Here is a 19579-nt window from a genome sequence, read left to right as displayed (position 1 = left end):
CAGGCTCTCCACGTGGTGGAGAGTCTGCTTGAAGATTCACTCTTTCTGTCCCCACCCCCACCCAGCCACACACATTCTCTCTCTCTCTCTCTCTCTCTCTCAAATAAATTTCAAAAAAAAAAAAAGGCTCAGATGTTCTACATGAAAGCACTGACTGGGAGCCTATTCCTCCTATTTTAAATGGGAAACTTTTAATGTATTACACGTAAGTCCCAAACTCCCAATCTCATTTTCCAAAAACATAGCTATAATGCAGAAAACTTCCCCTGATTAATAGCTAGGAATTTGGGAGAGTCAAGTTTTGATCAGTATCTAGGCTAGATAGATGGAGTAGGTATAGAGTAGAAAAAGGACCGCCTTAGTGTTTCTAGGACTAACACGTGTTCAATAGCATGAAATTATTCAGTGTCCCTTAAAACATTTTTATCTTCTGTGACTTTATTGGTTCTTTAAATTTCCACAGAAGTATATTCATTTTGTCTGGTCAAAGAATACAGTACGGAAGTATATACAGAAAATGTTAATTATTCTCTCATTATCACCATCTAGTACTTCTGATAACCATACCTTATATTCTTGTAAACAGAAATCTATATAAAACAAATTTTTCTCTTTTTTAAAGTAGTTTTAAAAACAAAAAACAAAAACAGCATCACACCATACACATGACTCTGGAACCTATTTTTTAACATATATCTTGGCTAGCCCTCAAGGGATATAGATCAGCTCATTTTTATAAGATAGGAACATATTCCCTGATATGAATGGACCTTAATTTATTCAGCTGCTTGCCAATAGATGCATTCAAGTTGTTTTTACTTTTGTTTTTATAATATTGCTGCAGTGAATACCCTTCAAATGATGCTTGTATTTCTGCCAGGCAGATTCACAAAGGATGTCTGTTTTACAATTCATTAGGTGGTATGCATGACCAAAAGAGCAAAGCCATCCCATCTCACCTCTGAGAACATATGTCCCCTGTACCTGCTTCAGCATTGGGTGTTGTCCTAAACGTTTGCTGATGTGTGTGGAGGAAAATGGTAGCCATGTACATTAGTTTACCTTTCTTTACTATTAATAAGGCTGAAAATCTGCATATTTTTGGCCATTTGTGTTCTTCTTTCATAATTTGCCTCACCCCAGCCCCTAGTTTTATTGAAGTATAATTGACATATAATGTAATTTGCCTTTTTTATTTCAAAACCAACCCGGTACACTCTTAGAACATTTTATATAATATGAATGTGTTGGTCCAGTCAGCTTCTGTTATGCAGGTATATTAAGATCATATTGTTTTGGTGATTTCTTCCTCACCAGTATTGATTATAAAGAGTTAACTTTTTGACGTTTTAGAGCAAAACAGATTATTTTGCTCAAATACTAAACATGGATTCATAAATTTAATCACAGCAAATAATAGAGTATACTCTGAATAAAGGGTAATTAAAAGATAATTGTTAATATACACATTTTTTTTAATTTTTAAAAAGATTTTATTTATTTGACACAAGTGAGGGGGAGAGTAAGCACAAGCAGGGGAAGCGGCAGGCAGAGGGAGAAGTGCCCCCCCGCCCCAAGCAAGGAGCATCCCAGGACCCTGGGATCACAACCCGAGCTGAGGGCAGCCGCTAACCGACTGAGCCACCAAGGCACCCAACATACACATTTTTTAAACTGTGTCTGAGAATAGCACAAAAATATTATGTACTTACTGACTTGAGTATACAATTTTTTAGGTCTTATGTAAATTTTTAACTAAGCAATATCTTTTATTTCAGGTATTTGATGGAACTACCATTTTACCCTAGCTTCCTTTTTGTATTTGTTCATGTTTATCTACTCATTCTCAACAGCTCATACCTATGTGCTGCCACGCATTACTCGGCCACTGTGACCATTAGATAAAAATCACACTTAATGCACATGGCTGCTCAGAGGCCCTGGGAATGGGGCTGCATGAAGAACTCTCACTGAAGTGGGAAACTTCTCTAATGATGTACATACGTATTTTATATGGATCCTGAAAAAAAATAAGATGGGGTGAATGCAGGTCAAAAGATGTCCCTGCTGTTTGGGAAGGGAAGAGCCACTGAGCAGCCAAGTTCCCTCTATACCTCAGAGCGTCCCTGCCTCTTGGGAGCTTTCTGGTTCATGACCCTTGCCCCTGTCTGGGGATGTTCTCCTGTAGAAACTGGATGGAAACCTCTCCCAAGGGTCTATTGATGTGACTAAAACTGGCTGACAGCCTAGACTTTGGAAAGACTTCCCCAAACACTGAAGGGAGTGAACATAGGGTCCAGGCATCTTGCTTACCCAGGAAGGCTGTCCACTCACTCCCCTGGGCCAGAGCCCCTCTTCTGAGCAGTGCCCTCCACTCTCCAGTTCACAAAGTGGAGAAGCTCATAGATTACCTGAGGTGTACAGCCATCTCCAGCATCAGACCTCCTAGGTTCAGATCGTAGCTGTGAGTCCTTGGTCCCTTTCTGACCTCAGATGCCTTCTCTATAAAATAAGAATAATTATAGTACCTGTTTTGCAGGATTAAAATACAAGTAAAATGCTTAGCATGGTTTCAAGTAAGCGATTAATAAATGGCAGCTGCCGTCCTCCAGCCTCTCTCACTCCTCTGCATCTGGCTCGCCAGTCAGCCATACTGTCCTGCCCACTACCACCCCTGTGCAGCCTCCTGGTGTTGCTCCCGTCACAGCTATCCCTCTGAAGACCTGTCTACAGTAATGGCTGCACTTCCGCCTCCTCTCCTCATTGACTGCCCTTGGCTTCTGTCACGCTATCAAAACCATGTCCTTGGGGAGGTCACAAAGGGCCTGCCCAGTGTCATGAATGTGGTTCCCTCCCCATGTTCTCATTCTCAGCAGTGCTGGTCACAGCCAGGCTTCCTTCTCGTCCTTGGTGACATTGTTCCCTGCTTGTGTGTCTCCTGCCTCCTCCATCTGCAGCTCCTCGTCTTTCTCTGCCTGTTGGCACTGCTCAGGGCACACACCTGGGCTCTCTTCTCTCCCCACAGACCTCTCTCCCTTGGAGTTCTCCACTCTCATGCTGCACCATGCTGGCTGATGGTTCCTTAATGTAGATCTTTAGCCCAGGCCTCTCCCTAGAACTTCCAGCTTGGATATTCAAGGACCTATTTTATCCCTCTTTTTGAGGACACCTCAAACATTCTAAATTCATACACCCAAAACGAGCTCTTAGTAAATCCTTCACAGATCTTATCTTTCCTTCTTTCCCACTCAGTTGCTCAAGAAACCTGGGCAGCCTTGATTCCTACCTCACCTTCACTACCTCTCATCAGATTCATTGCCAGTTCCTCTTGATGTTACTGCTGAAGTACATGGCGGTCCCCTTCACTCCTCCACTGCTGCCCAGGTCATGCCAGCACCGGCTCCCCTGGGCTCCCCACACCCATTCTAGGCCCACACTTGGTTCTCCCTGCTGCAGCCGGACTGATCTTTGACTGTAAACCGCATCCTGGCACTCCTCTGTGTAAAGTCCTTTGGACCAGCATAATCACTGAGTAGAATCCCAAAGCCTTACAGGCCACCTCACCTTCGCTATCTGGGGTTTCTCTCTCCTTCTTACCTTGCTCTTCCCTGTCTCAGTACCATCAGGGCTGCCATTCCCTCTGCTGGAATGCCCTTCTGGCTACTCTTCACCTAGCTAATCTCAACTCTGCTGGAGAGGCCATCCTGACCACCCAAACTGAATCGGGCCCCTTCTGTTACTCTCTTTTCCTTCATTGCCTTTTTCTCAGTTTGGTATGTGTATGTGTACCTCCACTGGGCCCCAAGTGCTAGGGGTACAGACTAGGTCTGTTTTGTTCCCAATTGCTTGGCCTACACCTGGCACTTTGAATGCCACACAGGAAGTGCTCCTCTTCCTTGCATGGATGCCCACCAGCTCCTTGCCATCCAGGATGATAGGGGAGATGGCATGGGAATTGCATCCCAAAGCACAGCGGCACAAGAGAGGACGTCCATAGCGTGGCTCCCAGATGTGCCAGGTGGTGCAGGAGGGGGGCCACCGTGGCAGTTCTTCTTTGGCAGGTGTGGGGAGGTGAAGGAAAGGGGTCCTGCAAGACTTCCCAGAAGAGTTGACGCTCAGGGTGAGAATGTGAGATGAGAAAGAGGGTCAGAGGGGGGCCTCCCTCTTGCCCTTTGTCCTGTACTCTGCCTGCTTCTGTGAGAGTCCTTCTAACTCTTCAGCTTTGTTTAGCCTTGCCCCAGAGTTAATCCAGGACAAAGGTCTACAGGAGTTATGCTGAGGGAGAAGAGAAAAGAGAAATCACGAGAAATTGCACTGTGACTCCGCCTATTCATTTCCGGCTCCTGCACCCATGCTCTGGGCTCCACGCCAGCTCCTGCAGAGAAATGGCCCAGAAGCAGTGGTGAAGGGAAAGGCTTGAAGGGGTTTCTGGGTAATAGGTAGCCTTTGTACCCTCAGCTTTTGTTTTTCTTAGTAAAGGCCGTAAACATCTTTGGCAGAACCTGGAAAGCACTCTGCTGTCTGTGGTGCCACAGGTGAAGAGGGAGGGAGGCCTTGGAAAAGCTGGGCTGAAAGAAGTCTCACCAGGCCAAAACAGACCCAGTGTTCATAGACAGGGCCCTGTGGGGACAGCCCTACTGCTGTCCCAGAGCCACCAGTGGCTCAGAATTAGGTGTCCCCCTCATGCTACCTCCCAGGAGAGGAGGTAGAACCCCTGATTGGCTGACCTGACTCAGGAGGAACCTCCACATACATTCTCCTGTGGAAACAACTACACAAAATATTTGGGGCCCATAGAGTATCATGGTAGGGATCAGCAATGGATCTAACCAGGCCATAACCACCGATTTTGAAATTATTACTAAAGGAAAACATTTAACTTTCAAGCAACAGATTCACAAATACAGTCACTGAATATTTACGAGATGTCAAGCATTGTGCTAATCTCCGTACATGTGTTATTATTATTGCATCTGAACCTCCTGAGAACACAGTGAGGGAGGTAGGCCCACTTACAGATGAGTACATTGAGGTTTAGCTGTTAAGTAACTTTCCCAAGGCCATCGAGTTAGTCGGTGGTGGCTCTGGGACTCAAACCCAGGTCTAATTACCTAGTTTAAATCCTTACAATGTACTGTCAAACATAACTATTTCTAAAATTTGGGACTATATACTTCAAGGCCTTCTTCCTCTTTATCACTAATCTTCCATCACTAACACTTCCATCACTACTGCTTGTTTTTCCTTTTGGAAAGCATTTCTTTCTTTGGGCATTTCTCTAATTTCTTGAGTTGAATTGGAAGCAGATTCACATTATTTTGCAAACGGACACTTGGTAAATATTCATTGATTACTGTAAATATTAACTGCTGTTCGACCATGATGAAAAGAAGATCCACAAACTGGACTCATTACTGCATTGTGATCCCCCTCAATCTTATTTTCTTAGTAACCCATTTCTGTTTAAAATGTTATTTTTGCTAAAAGGAAGAAGATTTCACTCCCCACGTCAGCTGTAGTCTGCCTCTGGCTTCGGCACCTTCCCAGCCTTGAAAAAGCAACACTGCATCTTTTTGAAAAGCTAATCTCCAGTGAGAGAAATTTCCTGAGAAGGATCGAATGCTTTTTGAAAGATTCATTACTGGTACGTGCTGGGCTTTAATGAAGAGAAAAATCCTTAAAGAGGGTGCTGGGTATCATCTCTTTTTGTCAAAGCAAGGGGAAAGGTAAACAAGAGAGCAGTTGGCACCTTTTAAAATAATTGTGTGTCTGCATTTTGTTATAGAAATACCCAGCATAGGGGGCTTTTCTGCATAGTTGGAGCATGTCTTGAAAACGGGGAGAGGTGTGAGATTTACTGGATCAGTGCCCCTTATAGTGCCCTACTCAGGAGAATTGATATGAAGGCACACTTTTAAAACAGTATTTCTTATTTCCACATGAAAAGTACGTTTTAAAAAATGAAGACCTTACAAATGAGAGGAGGTATAAAACAAAAACCTGAAAGAAAGGTTAAAACAACTTAGAATTCTAAAAGGTTTCTTTTGGTGTAAGCCTTCTAGCCTTGAACCCTCCCTCCATGTGGTGGCTCGCCTGCCCTCCCTTGTACTTGGGACTTCTCAGGACAGGAATTCGGTGGCTCCGTGGGTCAAATGGACTGGCTTCATTTCCTAAACGAGGGTCAGATGGCAGGACTCACAGGCAGTCCTCAGAACCTGACCGGTGAGGGTGTTTTCCCTTCGTGGGAGGCAACTCTGTGGAATTTATGTGCATTTTTGAAAGAGCAGGAATAAAGACCAATGCACCCTGAAAAAACAAATCAAAAAACTGCGGGAGGTAGCTCCCTGGGCATCTGTTTTACGAGAACCTCAGTGGTTTCTAACATGTTTTCTCATTAGCTTTCGTAACCTGGGGAACACTGGCCACTGAGATTTTCTTCCTATTGTACAGGTGGAGAAAATTAGTTCAGAGATGGTGAATGGTCAGATCTTCAGTTGGGGGCTAGGAAAACTGGGCAGGAGAGAATGTTCACCTCCCCACTTGAGCTGAGAATTGGAAAGGGGGGAACTCTGAGGTTGGCTGAGTTCACACAACACCACCTCTCAGACACCTGTTTTTTTTTTTTTAATTCAGTTGTAACTTTCTGTTTTCTTTCTCTTTCAAATTGGAGGCTCAGTTAGGGAATCCTAATTGAATCTGTTGCTTTCTTCTTCTGTCCCATTGTTCCTTTGAGGTCCCTACCAGTTCTCCCTGGGACTGCCAGGCCTTCTCCCTTACTCCACAGGCTCTTGTCGGCCTTCACGCTCTGGCTCCTCCCAGGCGGCTGTGGATGGTGCTGCAGTCACCAGGAGCCGTGTACCTGCCAGCTAAGTGGCACAAAGTGAACCCAGTTGATTTGGAAGTTTACAGTGTTTGACAGGACAAAAAGGAAGGAACGAAGATAGATACAAAAGACTGAGAGAGCACAAGAAGTTTTCTGTTTTTAGGAAAATTACTACTTGACCTCACCATTTAAAAGAGTTGCATAGTAAGGTGAGAAATAAGAATGCACCTTACGTAAAAATAGTTACAGTAAAATTCAAACTGAACAAAGGCTTTTAGAAGTCCCTGGCAGCCCATTCTAAACATTACCTTTATTATCAGGAAAATCTCTATTTCTAACTTAAATGTATGTGATATAATTTAATTTTCCCTAGCCCTTTATCAGGGACATTATTGCTTTCAGGGTCCTTATTAATTTTCTTTAGGTCTTGTAGACAAAGTCCAGTTCCATTGGCTTTTCTGAGTTGGTTTGATTCTGGAGCCTTTCTTTGTTCTTGCGATTCTTCTCTGACCCTCCCCCATGTCCTTTTTACCTGTAGCCTTCGGGCTTGAGACTGCTTCAGCGAGCAGCATATGAGAGCCAGGAGGCAGGCACCCCCACTGAACACTGCACTACATAGCCCCTCCCCTTTTATAGTTTAATGTCCCCCAACCAGACAGCTTCCAAATTCGTTGATCTACAGAAGTATTTATTAGGCTCGTGTGTAAGGATTCGGAGCTTCCATTATGGTTAAAGGAGAATTCCAGAGGGTGTTATTTGGTTTAATTTATTGTGGCATTGACAGGATGTGACCTCTCTATGCCTTATGGTTCAAGGAGGTAATTACAGTAGAGAGCTGCAAGCCCCTGATTGGCGTGGGCCGCTCTCCTTAGGCATCCTGGGTCTACAGTGCCAGAAAACCAGGCAGGCTGGAATATGCCTGTGACGTGACTGAGTGATTACAAGGGTAACCTGAAGAGCCTGCTTCCTAATTGCATCATCTGATTCATTGATCGCAGCACAGATCTTGGTGCAGTGACAAGGCTGTGCAGAAGTATCAGAGAGATCTCAAAGACTCAGATAGCAAGGGCCTGCTGTGTTTTCCTCCAGAAGAAACTTGATGCCTATTACATTAGAGTTGGATTCTGAGAGTAATTAAAGTGTGATGGTCTACGTAACTTGTATTTTATATGGAGCACTGTTAATTATGTTTCCATCTCTTGGGACTGTCCAGAAATAGCCCTGGAAATTCTAAAGTTACAAGATGTTGCAAAAACAAAAGATAAAAGTGTGGTACAGGTTGTACAAAGGGAAATGATCTCCCCAAATGTACTTTGGCCTCTCGGGGACTTGAAAGCCTGGTGTTGGTCTTCTTCTTCTTCCTTCTTCCTTTTGTAGTTTTTTTTTTTTTAATTCCAAGTAGTTAACATACGATATTATATTAATTTCAGGTATACAATATAGCGATACAACACTCCATACAACACCTGTGCTCATCATGACAAGTGCCCTCTTAATCTCCATCCCCTATTTCACGCCTTCCCACACCCAGCTCCCCTCTGGTAACCAACCATCAGTTTGTTCTCTATAGCTAAGAGTCTGTTTCTTAGTTTGTCTCTTTCCCTTTGCTCATTAGTTGTTTCTTAAATTCCACGTGTGAGTGAATTTATATGGTATTTGTCTTTCTCTGACTGGCTTATTTTGCTTAGGATTATACTCTCTAGCTCCATCCATGTTGTTGCAAACGGCAAGATTTCATTCTTTTTTAAGGTTGAATGATACTCCGTTGTATGTAGATCCCACATCTTTATCCATTCATCAATCAGTGGACGCTTGGGCTGCTTCCATAGTTTGGCTATTGTAAATAATGCTGTTATAGACATAGCGGTGCATGTATCCCTCTGAATTAGTGCTCTTTTAAAAAAAATTATTTATTAAAAAAATATTTATTTATGTAAGTAATCTCTACACCCAACATGGGGCTTGAACTTAAAACGCTAAGGTCAAGAGTCGTACACTCTCCCAAGTGAGCCAGCCAGGTGGCCCTTGAATTAGTGTTCTTGTATTCTTTGAGTAAATACCCAGTAGTGTGGTTGCTGGATCATAGGGTAGCTCTATTTTTAACTTTTTGAGGAACCTCCGTACTGTTTTCCAGAGTGACTGCACCAGTTTGCATTCCCACCAACAGTGCACAAGGGTTCCTTTTTCTCCACATCCTTGCCAACACCTGTTGTTTCTTGTGTTGTTGATTTTAGCCATTGTAACAGGTGTGAGGTGATGTCTCATTGTGATTTTGATTTGCATTTCTCTAATGATGAGTGATGATAAGCATCTTTTCATGTGTCTGTTGCCCATCTGGATGTCGTCTTTGGAGAAATGTCTGTTCATGTCTTCTGCCCATTTTAATTAGATAATTTGTTTTGGGGGGTATTAAGTTTCATAAGTGCTTTTTTATTTTGGATGCTAACCCTTTATTGGATATGGCATTTGCAAATATCTTTTTCCATTCTGTAGTTTGCCTTTTCATTTTGTTCACTGTTCCCTTTGCTGTGCAGAAGCTTTCTATTTTGATGTAGTCCCAATGGTTTATTTTTGCTTTTATTTTCCTTGCCTCAGGAGACATATCTAGAAAGAAGTTTCATATCTAGAAAGAAGTTGCTACAGTCGAAGTCAAAAAAGTTACTGCCTGTGTTCTCTTCTAGAATTTTTATGGTTTCAGGTCTCACATTTAGGTCTTTAATCCTTTTTCAATTTACTCTTGTAATAGTGTAAGAAAGTGGTCCAGTTTCATTCTTTTGCATGTTGCTGTCCTGTCTTCCTAACACCATTTGTTGAAGAAACTGTCTTTTTCCCACTGGATATTCTTTCCTGCCTTGTTGAAGAGTAATTGACCATATAATTGTGGGTTTATTTCTGGATTTTCTGGATTTTCAGTTCTGTCCCACTGATCTTTGTATCTCCTTTTGTGCCAGTACCATACTGTTTTGATTAATACAGCTTTGTAATATAACTTGCAGTCCAGTATTGTGATGCCTCCAGCATTGCTTTGCTTTTTCAAGATTGCTTTGGCTATTCGGATCTTTTGTTTTTCCATACAAATTTTAGAATTGTTTGTTCTAGCTCTGTGAAAAATGCTATTAGTATTTTGGTAGGGATTGCATTAAATGTGTAGATTGTAAAGCCTGGTATTTTCTGTTAAGACTAAGTAATAAGGCACTGATCTAATATTACCTGAATTCTAAATGTATGTATATCTTTTTGAGTTCTAAAATAAAAACAAGGGACACCTGGGTGGCTCAGTCATTTAAGCGTCTGCCTTTGGCTCAGGTCATGATCCCAGGGTCCTGGGATTGAGTCCCCGCATCAGGCTCCTTGCTCAGTAGGCAGCCTGCTTCTCCTCTGCCTGCTGCTCCCCCTGCTTGTGTGCATGCACGCTCCCTCGCTCTCTCTGACAAATAAATAAATAAAATCTTAAAAATAAAATAAAAACAAATTTTCAAAACCTGCTTACTTTTGAGACTCTCCCTTTGGCTTCCATGGGCTGAACTGCCCCCACGTTCATGGCTACCTGCCACATCTGGTGCCTCCTAAATACATTGCAGTATTAGCCTCAGCTTATCATTTACTCTGCAGACTGAAACTTTTCAAAGCAGATAGTCTTGTGTTTTCCTTGACAGAACACACACTGCAAACTGTAATCCATAGCTTCAGACTTACCATAAAACCGATGTCACCAAAGCAGTGAAAGCCACTTGCTAATTATGCATTTCTTTTTTTTTTTTTTTTTGACACTGTTTGGTTTCCCAAGGCTGACCAGAATCAGAAGGATGTTATGTTTTCCAGTTACAGTTCTGTCTGTGGAGCCCAGAAGGCTATTGTTTCTATTCCACATTTGAATGAGAAGTGCTGGGTGGGTGGCACGGTGGCGCTGTGCTTGGCTGCCCTGCTGCATGCCAGGGCCGGGATGTACCCTGGTTCCCATGCCCTTTCATTCACTCATTCCTTGGCTGACCCTGCATGCTGCCTGCCCCTCCAGCTGGGTCCAGAGAAGCTGCTCCTTCACTTTACAGATATTTTACCCAGGAGAGAGCGGGGAGGAAAGGGGAAAGGGAGACGGGATTCATTTTGTTTTTGTTTATTTAGATTTTGAATCAGAAAATACTCCTCATATTCCCTCCTACCTGAAAGTCTTTATAGCTCAATTAAAATCATTTCTTTATCTTGTCAAGTATACCTCGGTAAAGCTTGGGGCGGGGGAAGAGTTAATTCTTAATTTAATAAGAGCTTAAGAATAAAAAACATGCAGATACTTCAGTGTCCTCCCTGATGTGAGATAGGATGTGTTCTTGTCTTCATTCTCCAAAGAGCAATTGTAGCCACTTCAAAAAGAAAAACTTCCTTTACACACTTTCCAAGCACAGTTCCCCTTTAATAAAAGATTATACTGAAGAATTAACTCCACATCCCAGATGATGTCAGTTTTCAGTGCTTGAATAACTTCTTACTAATGTTCTAGGGTTTTCTTTTCCTGCTTTTTCATTAGCAGTCTTTTAAGCATTTCTTTTTTTGAGCTCTTTAATGTGGTGCATGTAATTTAGCAGTGGTCAAATAGGAAAGCGTGGTAGTGGCTTATGCTTGTAGCAAAAAGGTCAAGAATCTGCATCTGGGACAGTAGTTGCACTTCCCAGCATCGACCTCTCAGGGGCACCAGACACACACACACACACACACACACACACACACACACACACCCTCCCCCACTCCAAGTGTCATCTCTGTAAAGAAGGAGGTCCAGAGTGCAAGTGCTGGGGAATATTACTGTTGGGGGTGCAGGACTTTGCAACCAGCCAGTCAAATGAAGGGAGAGAGAAAAAACAAATAGAGTTCAGTGTTCGACCTGGGGTTTCAGGGCCACTTCGTTACTGAGCCAAGAAGCAGCAGGAAACTGAGGAACTATCTTCCTGCTCAGGCTGCACATGCTCACTGGACGGAGGCCACTGGGTGAGGCTAGAAAGAACTTCAGGTTTGGGGGATCTTGTTCTGCATCCAGAGCTGACATCCCCTATGTCTTAAATGCTCTTGGAGAGCACGGGTAAATTTAAAATACAAAAGTACATTTGGTGCTTAAGTTGTTGTTTTTCTTTTAAGGCCAGAAATGATACATTTATCACTAATTATACAATAACTGCATTATGGAGTACTGAAAAAAAATTGCTTGTAGTATAAACAACATCTGGTAAAGATTAAAAAGAATAATTTTCCCAAGCTCAAATTTGTTGAAAGAAACTTAAATGTTTTGAAACAAAATAGGTCCTGAAATGTAAAAGGGATATTTACAGTCTTATATTTAGCATTCTGAAAGGAGAAAAGAAGAAAATGATGTAATAAAACATACACATTAATAAAAGTGCTTTACTTTACACGATAGATATGGAGGTTTCATATAAGTCGATATCTTAAAAAACCAAATTGTTTCTGAACTCCATAAAAGAGTTTACTATTGGAATGAATCTTCTAGAGAATCCCTTTTTTAAAAGAAGAAAGTTATTTTCTGATAAATATAGTCACCCTTTAGTTCTATACATACGTCACCACAGGGGCTACCACACCGGTCAGGGGTTCAGAGAAGTGGGCTGGGCCTAAAGGGCAAGCTTCTCACCAGCCATTTCTTCTTGAAGAGAATGACCATTCCTAAGTAAAATATTTAACTATTTTAAAACAGACCGTGAAAGAGAATCTGTTCCAGGCTTCCTGAACTTCGTCTTATCTCTTATCTCCAATTTCCCTCTATCTTTTTTGGATAAAAATATGTGTGAGGGATGATAAGTGGAAAAGGCTTGAGAACTTTTCTGTTTCCTCACTGCCCTTTTTTCTATGAGGCATTCACTTCTGTCTGTGAATTACCTCAAATCATAGTACAATTTCCCTGTCTGGTTTTTATTCTCTCTCTTCTTCCCCGCCTCCCCATACTCAATCGAGCACACACAAGGAATCAGAAAATGATAGAAAAGAGGAAAGATTTCTTCCATGAGAATCCTGTTCTTCCATGTTCTCAGGCCTCTTTCAAGTGACAAGTGGCTTGTAATAATCCTTGATGAATTGAGATGAAAATAACAGATTAGGCATCAAGGGCAGAGAGTGTGCATGGTTGTTATTTGTACAGTTGGCCTCTCCCTCACCTTTCCCCCACAGCGCAGGCCGAGAGCACACGGCCACTGCACATTTCTTCTGTGTTGACTTTGTCTTCCCTCGTTTTGTTGAGGGCTGGGAATGGGCTGTCCTAGGCAGAGAGGAGATAAACGATGCATTTCTGGGTAGCTGTGGGAGATGGGAAGGGGATGCAACCCAACAGAACAATCTGGTCCATAAGAAAAGGAAGCCAGAATCCGGAGCTCTCCATCATCATCTTCTGTTCATCCTCTGACATTCAGTGAAAGGATTGGGGGAGGTGTGAGGGGAGAGGAGAAGGGCAAAACGTGTGTTATTGATGGCCTCTTGGTGACATAGTTTCCCTAGACTTGAAATAATCTGTGCATGGAAATCGTTAGGCCAGATGGAGAAGGGCAGAGCTTGAGAAGGAACAGATTTTGGTAGGATGGAGAAAAACAGACAAACAGGTGGAACCCAAGATAGTTGTTCTTTCCCTCATTTTTACAGGAAAGATAATCACCCAGATTGTAGGGCTTTAGAGCTAGGGTTCGAGGCTCTGGGTTGCAGAGTGGCCTGTGGTGGGTTACTGTAGGTCCCGTTCTACGAATAAGACAGGGCACAGAGTGGTTAAATGTTTGGCTCTTCCCTCACAAGGCTGCTGTCAAGATTTGGGGGCGGGGGAATTTATGGCTTCCAAAGAAGCATATTAAGACTTTAATTCTATTTGGAGGATTCTCTTGATAAGGAAAGCAGCTTAAGGGGCGCCTGGGTGGCTCAGTTGTTAAGCATCTGCGTTCGGCTCAGGGCGTGATCTGGGCGTTCTGGGATCAAGCCCCACGTCAGGCTCCTCCACTGGGAACCTGCTGCTTCCTCTCCCACTCCCCCTGCTTGTGTTCCCTCTCTTGATGGCTGTCTCTCTCTCTCTCAAATAAATAAAATCTTAAAAAAGAAAAAAAAGAGAAGCAGCTTAAGTTTGCTTTTGTGATTTGATGTCACTGGGACACATGCCTGGCCTGTGAGCACTCCAGGCTTCATGAGGGGACTCACTGACCCTGAAATTATGTGCTCGGGAAGTGTAAAGAGCCTCATTTTAAAAACAGTCAGTAAAGGCGGTGAATGAGAAAGAGCCTTTCACAGCTCTGGGGCAGCAAGGAAGACTGGTTTTTAAATCAAAATCTCTGCCACTGCTGTTTCAGCAAGGTTCTCCTGCCTCCTGGCATCTTACCTGTTGTAAAAAGCTAAAATGGGTTGTAGAAACAGGCTGAGAGCAAACAAAAGTCTGAAATATTTAGACAGAAGGAAATCTAAGCAGAGAGTCCATTGGCATGGAGAAAGCAGGCGGTTCCACATATTCTGGAGACATTTAAAACATTGGATTGAGCGGTTTTGATAGAGAACACTGCATAAAATAAAAGTATGTCCAAACTCTAGTCTTCTCTTAACAAACTGAGTACGTTCTTGCTTCTACCCCTTTATTTTCATGGCAGCCTGTTCTACCCATTGGATTTTCTTTTCGTTGACCATTTAGAAATCCCTGTAATTAGTATTTTTTAAGATTTTATTTATTTGAGAGAGAGAGAGCATGAGCAGGGTGAGGGGCAGAGGGAGAGATACCCCGCTGAGCAGGGAGCCCAATGCAGGGCTTGATCCCGGGACGTGTCCTGAGCCAAAGGTAGACGCTTAACCCACTGAGCCACCCAGGCACCCCCCTGTAATTAGGACTGAGTGATTTTCTACTAGCATCAAATTTACATGGTGACACTGAATTAGTTAGACCATTTAGAGCAAAAGGAATGGTTCTATTTTACCATTTCCAATTTTGGTTTTCTATCAATGCATTTTCAGTCTCTGTGTGTCTGTCTGCTTGTGGGCATGTGAAAGTGTTATTTGGTCTTAAACACTTATTCAGGCATATTGTCCATCTATGAAAGTTAAAAATTTTATAGTTTGCTTTTCCCTTCTTGTTTGATTTTTCCATTACGAATACGTAGAAACATTTTATATTTTCTGGGCATTTATCCGGTGACCTCTTAATCACTGTTATTATTTACAGTGGTTCTGAGACACAGGGAGAGTAACTGACTTGCCTGAGATCAAAGCCAAAAAATAATTTGCTTCCCTTCTGTTCAACCATGGTCCTGCCAGATTATTTCTTGAGTACATAATGAATTTACCTATGAGAATTTTTAGTTTAGTTTTTTTTTTTTTTTGATAAAAATGCACATCAATGAAGGATTAGGGAATGTGAGTTACTCTACTTAAAGAGTCGCAATTTGTAACTTGCAAAGCACACATCTCTCTCTTCCAGTAATTAAAAAGAAATCTTCCCAACCTTTCAACAAGTGGCAGTGTTCTTAACTGGAGCCGGCTGTGACAGCCTGTAGTGGCAGAATCTGAACACTAGATGGCACACGTTCAATGTTACAATTCAAAAGGCCAGCGCAGACTGGAGAGTGGAAAAGAAAATCTATGGAGATAGGCTCCATTCTTTATTCATCGTGGCTCAGAAAACTTGTGAGGCAAAGTACATACTTTCTTCTTCTTTTCTTGTTGAGGGGGCTATGCAGAAATGTTTACCAGAGCTGGTCATATCAAGTGCGGTAGGACTCAAAGAAATGTCCCTTGTAGAGCTTAATCCACTCACATTTGGAGGCTACTGTAAAATCTGTTTCAGAACACAAATGGCATTTTCTTTTTTTTTTTTTTTTTTTAAGATTTTATTTATTTATTTGTCAGAGAGACACAGAGAGAAAGAGCGCAAGCATGGGAAGCTGCAGGCAGAGAGAGAAGTAGCCTCTCTGCTGAGCAAGGAGCCCGATGTGGGACTTGATCGCAGAACCCTGGGATCATGACCTGAGCCGAAGGCAGTTCTTTAACCTACTGAGCCACCCAGGTGTCCCACAAATGTCATTTTCATCTGGCTTAATCTTAGGCTTTGAGCCTGGCTGAAAAGATAGGGAACTTGGGTCAAGCCCACTGAAGCCCCATCTAGGCCACAGTAGCTCAACTTCTGCAGATTGAAATCATCAAAACCGTCACAAAAATATTCACAGAATAAATTACTTTTCTTATTCAAGATGATGGTATCTATATTTTATTTTCATTAGCCCTTTTTTCATCCTAAATAATTTAAGCTGCTAAATTCATAGTGTACTAAGGTGTGATATTATTTAGTCGAGAATTGTAGTGGTCACTGTTTTCCTCAATAATAATTCTAAATAACTATGTAGTCATTGCCTAATAAGGAGGAATGAAAAAGACAGCCAGCCCATACCTGACCTTGGGGCACTCCTGGGCCATGGGGGGTGGTCAGCACATGGGCAGGTGTAAAACTAGCAACACAAGCAGGTTCTGCCTTTACTGCAGCATGCTGGCAAAAGGTGTTTTTAAATTTCCCGTGATATTTATTGATTCTTTCTCTGGATCATATTGGTCTTTTGGAGAAAATGTGGAACAAACAGGAGTATAAAGAGGAAATAAAGCTTGCCCATAATCTCTTTGCTCCTAGAGAACCAGTTTATGTTTGTAATGCATGGCTTTTTCCATGCACTCAGGGTTGCTGTTGTTGTTTTCTAAGCCAAAGGAATATGCCCATTTTCTAGACACCAGCAGTTCTAGACAACTCATCTCCCTGATAATAACCAGTCGTATGTTATCAGAGAAATGCTTCTGATATTTTACTTTCTTTTGGTCTCTTCCTTTACAGCCTGAAGCAGCCTGCCACCCTGCCATATTCAGAATTGTTGATGAAATGTTCAGGTAAATGATGTGCTATTTTTGCTAATAATTGATCTAGAAAAGCTCAGTTTCCAAATGTGAATAAAAAATTGTGTGGTAGTCTCTGGCTATACCATGGGCAAGTTAGTTTCTGATTCTGTCTTAACCCCTCTGAGCTAAAATTTGGTAAAACCTGAATGTCCGTGTATATTTAAAAGCCAATGCCTTAGAAGTAAAATAATTTTTTAAACCATTTAAAATTCTTATAATGATGGTAGAAAGGCAAAATTGAATTAGATATTAAATCATTAAATGTTCATGTAGGATTTTTCTCAGCTCAAAATAAAGCATAGCAGTGTACTTCCTTCACCACATGAGGGCTGACCAATCTTTTTAAAGGATTTTAAAGCTAAGGAAAAACCAAGAAAAATAAATAAATAATGCCATTCTTAAGAGGGCTGAAAGGCAAAGTCAATTATGTGTGTTATCCTACAACACATTAATTTTGCAAATATGAGTACTTCTTAGGAAGTTCATTGGATTTACGGATGACGAGAGATGAGAGACCACTGGAAGCCAGGTTGGGTTATGGCAGGCAGTTAGTGGGAGTATGTTACCCAGGGAGGGTTTCTGTCCTCTTTCCTGGGTGCTCACCCTCCCCCCTTCTTCCCCCCCACGCTCAGTAGCTCAGTAGTAGTGCCTCACGGCAGACAGCAACACTGGGGGAAGGAATTTTTACAACAGCAAATAACCCAGCCCTTGACTTGGTGTTGAAACATACCAACTTCAGGCTAAATAAATGAGCACAGGAGGAAGTCAGAATGATGTTTTAGTTTAAAGCAAGCAGAGTTTGAGTTGATTTCTTTTGTTTCAACATAAAGTTAGTTGGATGAAAATGCACAGAAGCCAATCCAGGTACAATGCAGAGTCTTCCACAGACTCTTCCATGGCTTCTCTGGGTGGATTTGACCATGGCATTTTACCCGCCGTGGGCAGCTCTTTCTCCACTTGAAAAAGCAGAAGGTCTGTTGATTTTGCATGCCTGGGCATACAATGTGCGAATATTTCTAAAGAGCACTCAGACCTATATGGAAGGGATATGCAGTGCTTAATAATTTAAAAACCAGGGCGCCTGGGTGGCTCAGTCATTAAGCATCTGCCTTCAGCTCAGGTCATGATCCCAGGGTCCTGGGATCAAGCCCTGCATCGGGCTCCCTGTTCAGTGGGAAGCCTGCTTCTCCCTCTCCCTCTGCCCCTGCTTGTGTTCCCTCTCTCGCTGTCTCTCTCTCTCTCTGTCAAATAAACAAATAAAATCTTTAAAGAAAATAACAACAATAATAATTTAAAAACCAAGAAAGGAAGCTCTGCAGATTGCTGTATTAACTTAAGTGTTTAGAAAAGGCGTGACAAATTTCTCCTACTTTCACACAAGGACTGAAATCCAATGAGCTAAGATACTGCTGAAGCTTATGGCACAAAAAGAATGTTTTCACTCTTCCCTTTTACAATTCAGGCTCACATGTTTGCCAGATTAATCATTAAACGTGTTGTAATCTGGCTTTGCATTGCGCAGGTATGCACTCCTGGAAACCGATGGAGCCCCAGAAGTACTAGTCGCTGTTCAAGGGTTTACACGGTGCTTTGTGGAAGCTCTGGAAAAAAAAAACAAGCAGGTTTGTTATAATGCATATATTATTCATTCCCCCAAAGAAAAAAAAGGCTGTTTAGAGTATCTAGCTAATCACCAAGAAGGAGCACTTTGATTTTGGTAATTTTGATGGATCGTTTTGCTTATGAAGAAAGCTTCCAAATGAATGCCCCAGCAAAGGTAAAACCATTTTAATTGAAAAATAAATCAGGATACTTCCTGTCTGCCTTGTGCCTGGTACCCAGAAGCATTTACCTACTGTTGTGTAAGAGAACTGTCATGCCAGCGCGTGCCATGCTGGAGGAGGCATTTTCTGGGCCCCATGCTGCATGCTGTCTGCCAAGCAGGCCTCTGCCCTGCCCAGGCATTCTGGAGTCTCTATGGCGTGTGCTAAGAAGGAAATGCCACATATTATAAAGCAGTGCTGGACATTCTTAATTAGTATTTCCTTGCCTAGCTAGGAGAGATCCAAACGTGAATTGGGTTCCAGGAGAGAAAGGAGCCAGTGAGAGTGACAAGGAGAGATTTGAATCATTGGAGAGAAGCAGCTAGGAACGGCAGTGACCAAGAGGTGCGAGTTGGACACAATCGGTGAGCAAGAAGCCAGGCGTGAGGGCTGTAGGAAGACTTGTACTGTGGGCCCCATCAGCAGAAGCCAGACAACCCCTGCCAATTGCCAGGGACTGATTAGAGGGACCTTGTGAAACAGGAAGCATTCCAACGAGAGCTTTCAATTTCGGGCATTTTCACTACCCTATACTGTGTGTGGTGCTTTGCCTGTACAGTTGCCTGGGTCCGCTGCAGGTCCGCAGGCCATGGTCCCTCACGATGCTTTCCACAGCCTGACTGAAGAGAGCAGTGCTGTGTGATGCTTACTCTGCTACAATCCCATACACCCCTACACCAAAGAAATCTCAGGTTTTAGCAGATGTTTCCGCTTTTTAAGGCAATCATAAATATTTATGATGTATTTTCCCTAGGGAGGTTAAATAGACTGTAGCAAACCATGTTTCAGTAGTACCCAGCCTGGAATTCGGGAGGAGAGCTCTGCTGAAAGGCATTGGTTGGCCCTCACACCCATTTTGAGGCATAATTATAAATATCTTTTATCCTCCTTTGTGCATTCTTTGTATTCCCAGTTAGGAACCAACCTCTAGAAAACTTGCCCTTTGACTCCTGAACAACACCTAGGCTGGGGCAGAAGACAGTGGTTAAAGCATTAGTTTAAGTGTGTTTTTCTTACCAGCCTTGCTCCTGGCTGT

At 42.5% G+C, this 19579-nt stretch overlaps 1 protein-coding gene across 5 annotated transcripts in view; it reads left to right on the top strand.

Moving 5' to 3' along the window:
• Positions 1-19579, top strand: part of FANCC (FA complementation group C) — a 269377-nt gene that overhangs the window by 213863 nt on the left and 35935 nt on the right. For all 5 annotated transcript variants that reach the window (XM_045780982.2, XM_087858800.1, XM_087858797.1 and 2 more), the window contains 3 exons: positions 5488-5644; positions 16659-16711; positions 18243-18342. In XM_045780982.2, coding sequence (XP_045636938.2) covers positions 5488-5644; positions 16659-16711; positions 18243-18342 — 310 coding nt within the window. The remainder of the gene's footprint in view (positions 1-5487; positions 5645-16658; positions 16712-18242; positions 18343-19579) is intronic.

Source organism: Ursus americanus, chromosome 34 (assembly GCF_024610735.1).
Source record: "Ursus americanus isolate L20-20 chromosome 34, mUrsAme1.1.p, whole genome shotgun sequence".
Taxonomy (NCBI): domain Eukaryota; kingdom Metazoa; phylum Chordata; class Mammalia; order Carnivora; family Ursidae; genus Ursus; species Ursus americanus.
This window is presented reverse-complemented; position numbering and strand designations above follow the sequence as displayed.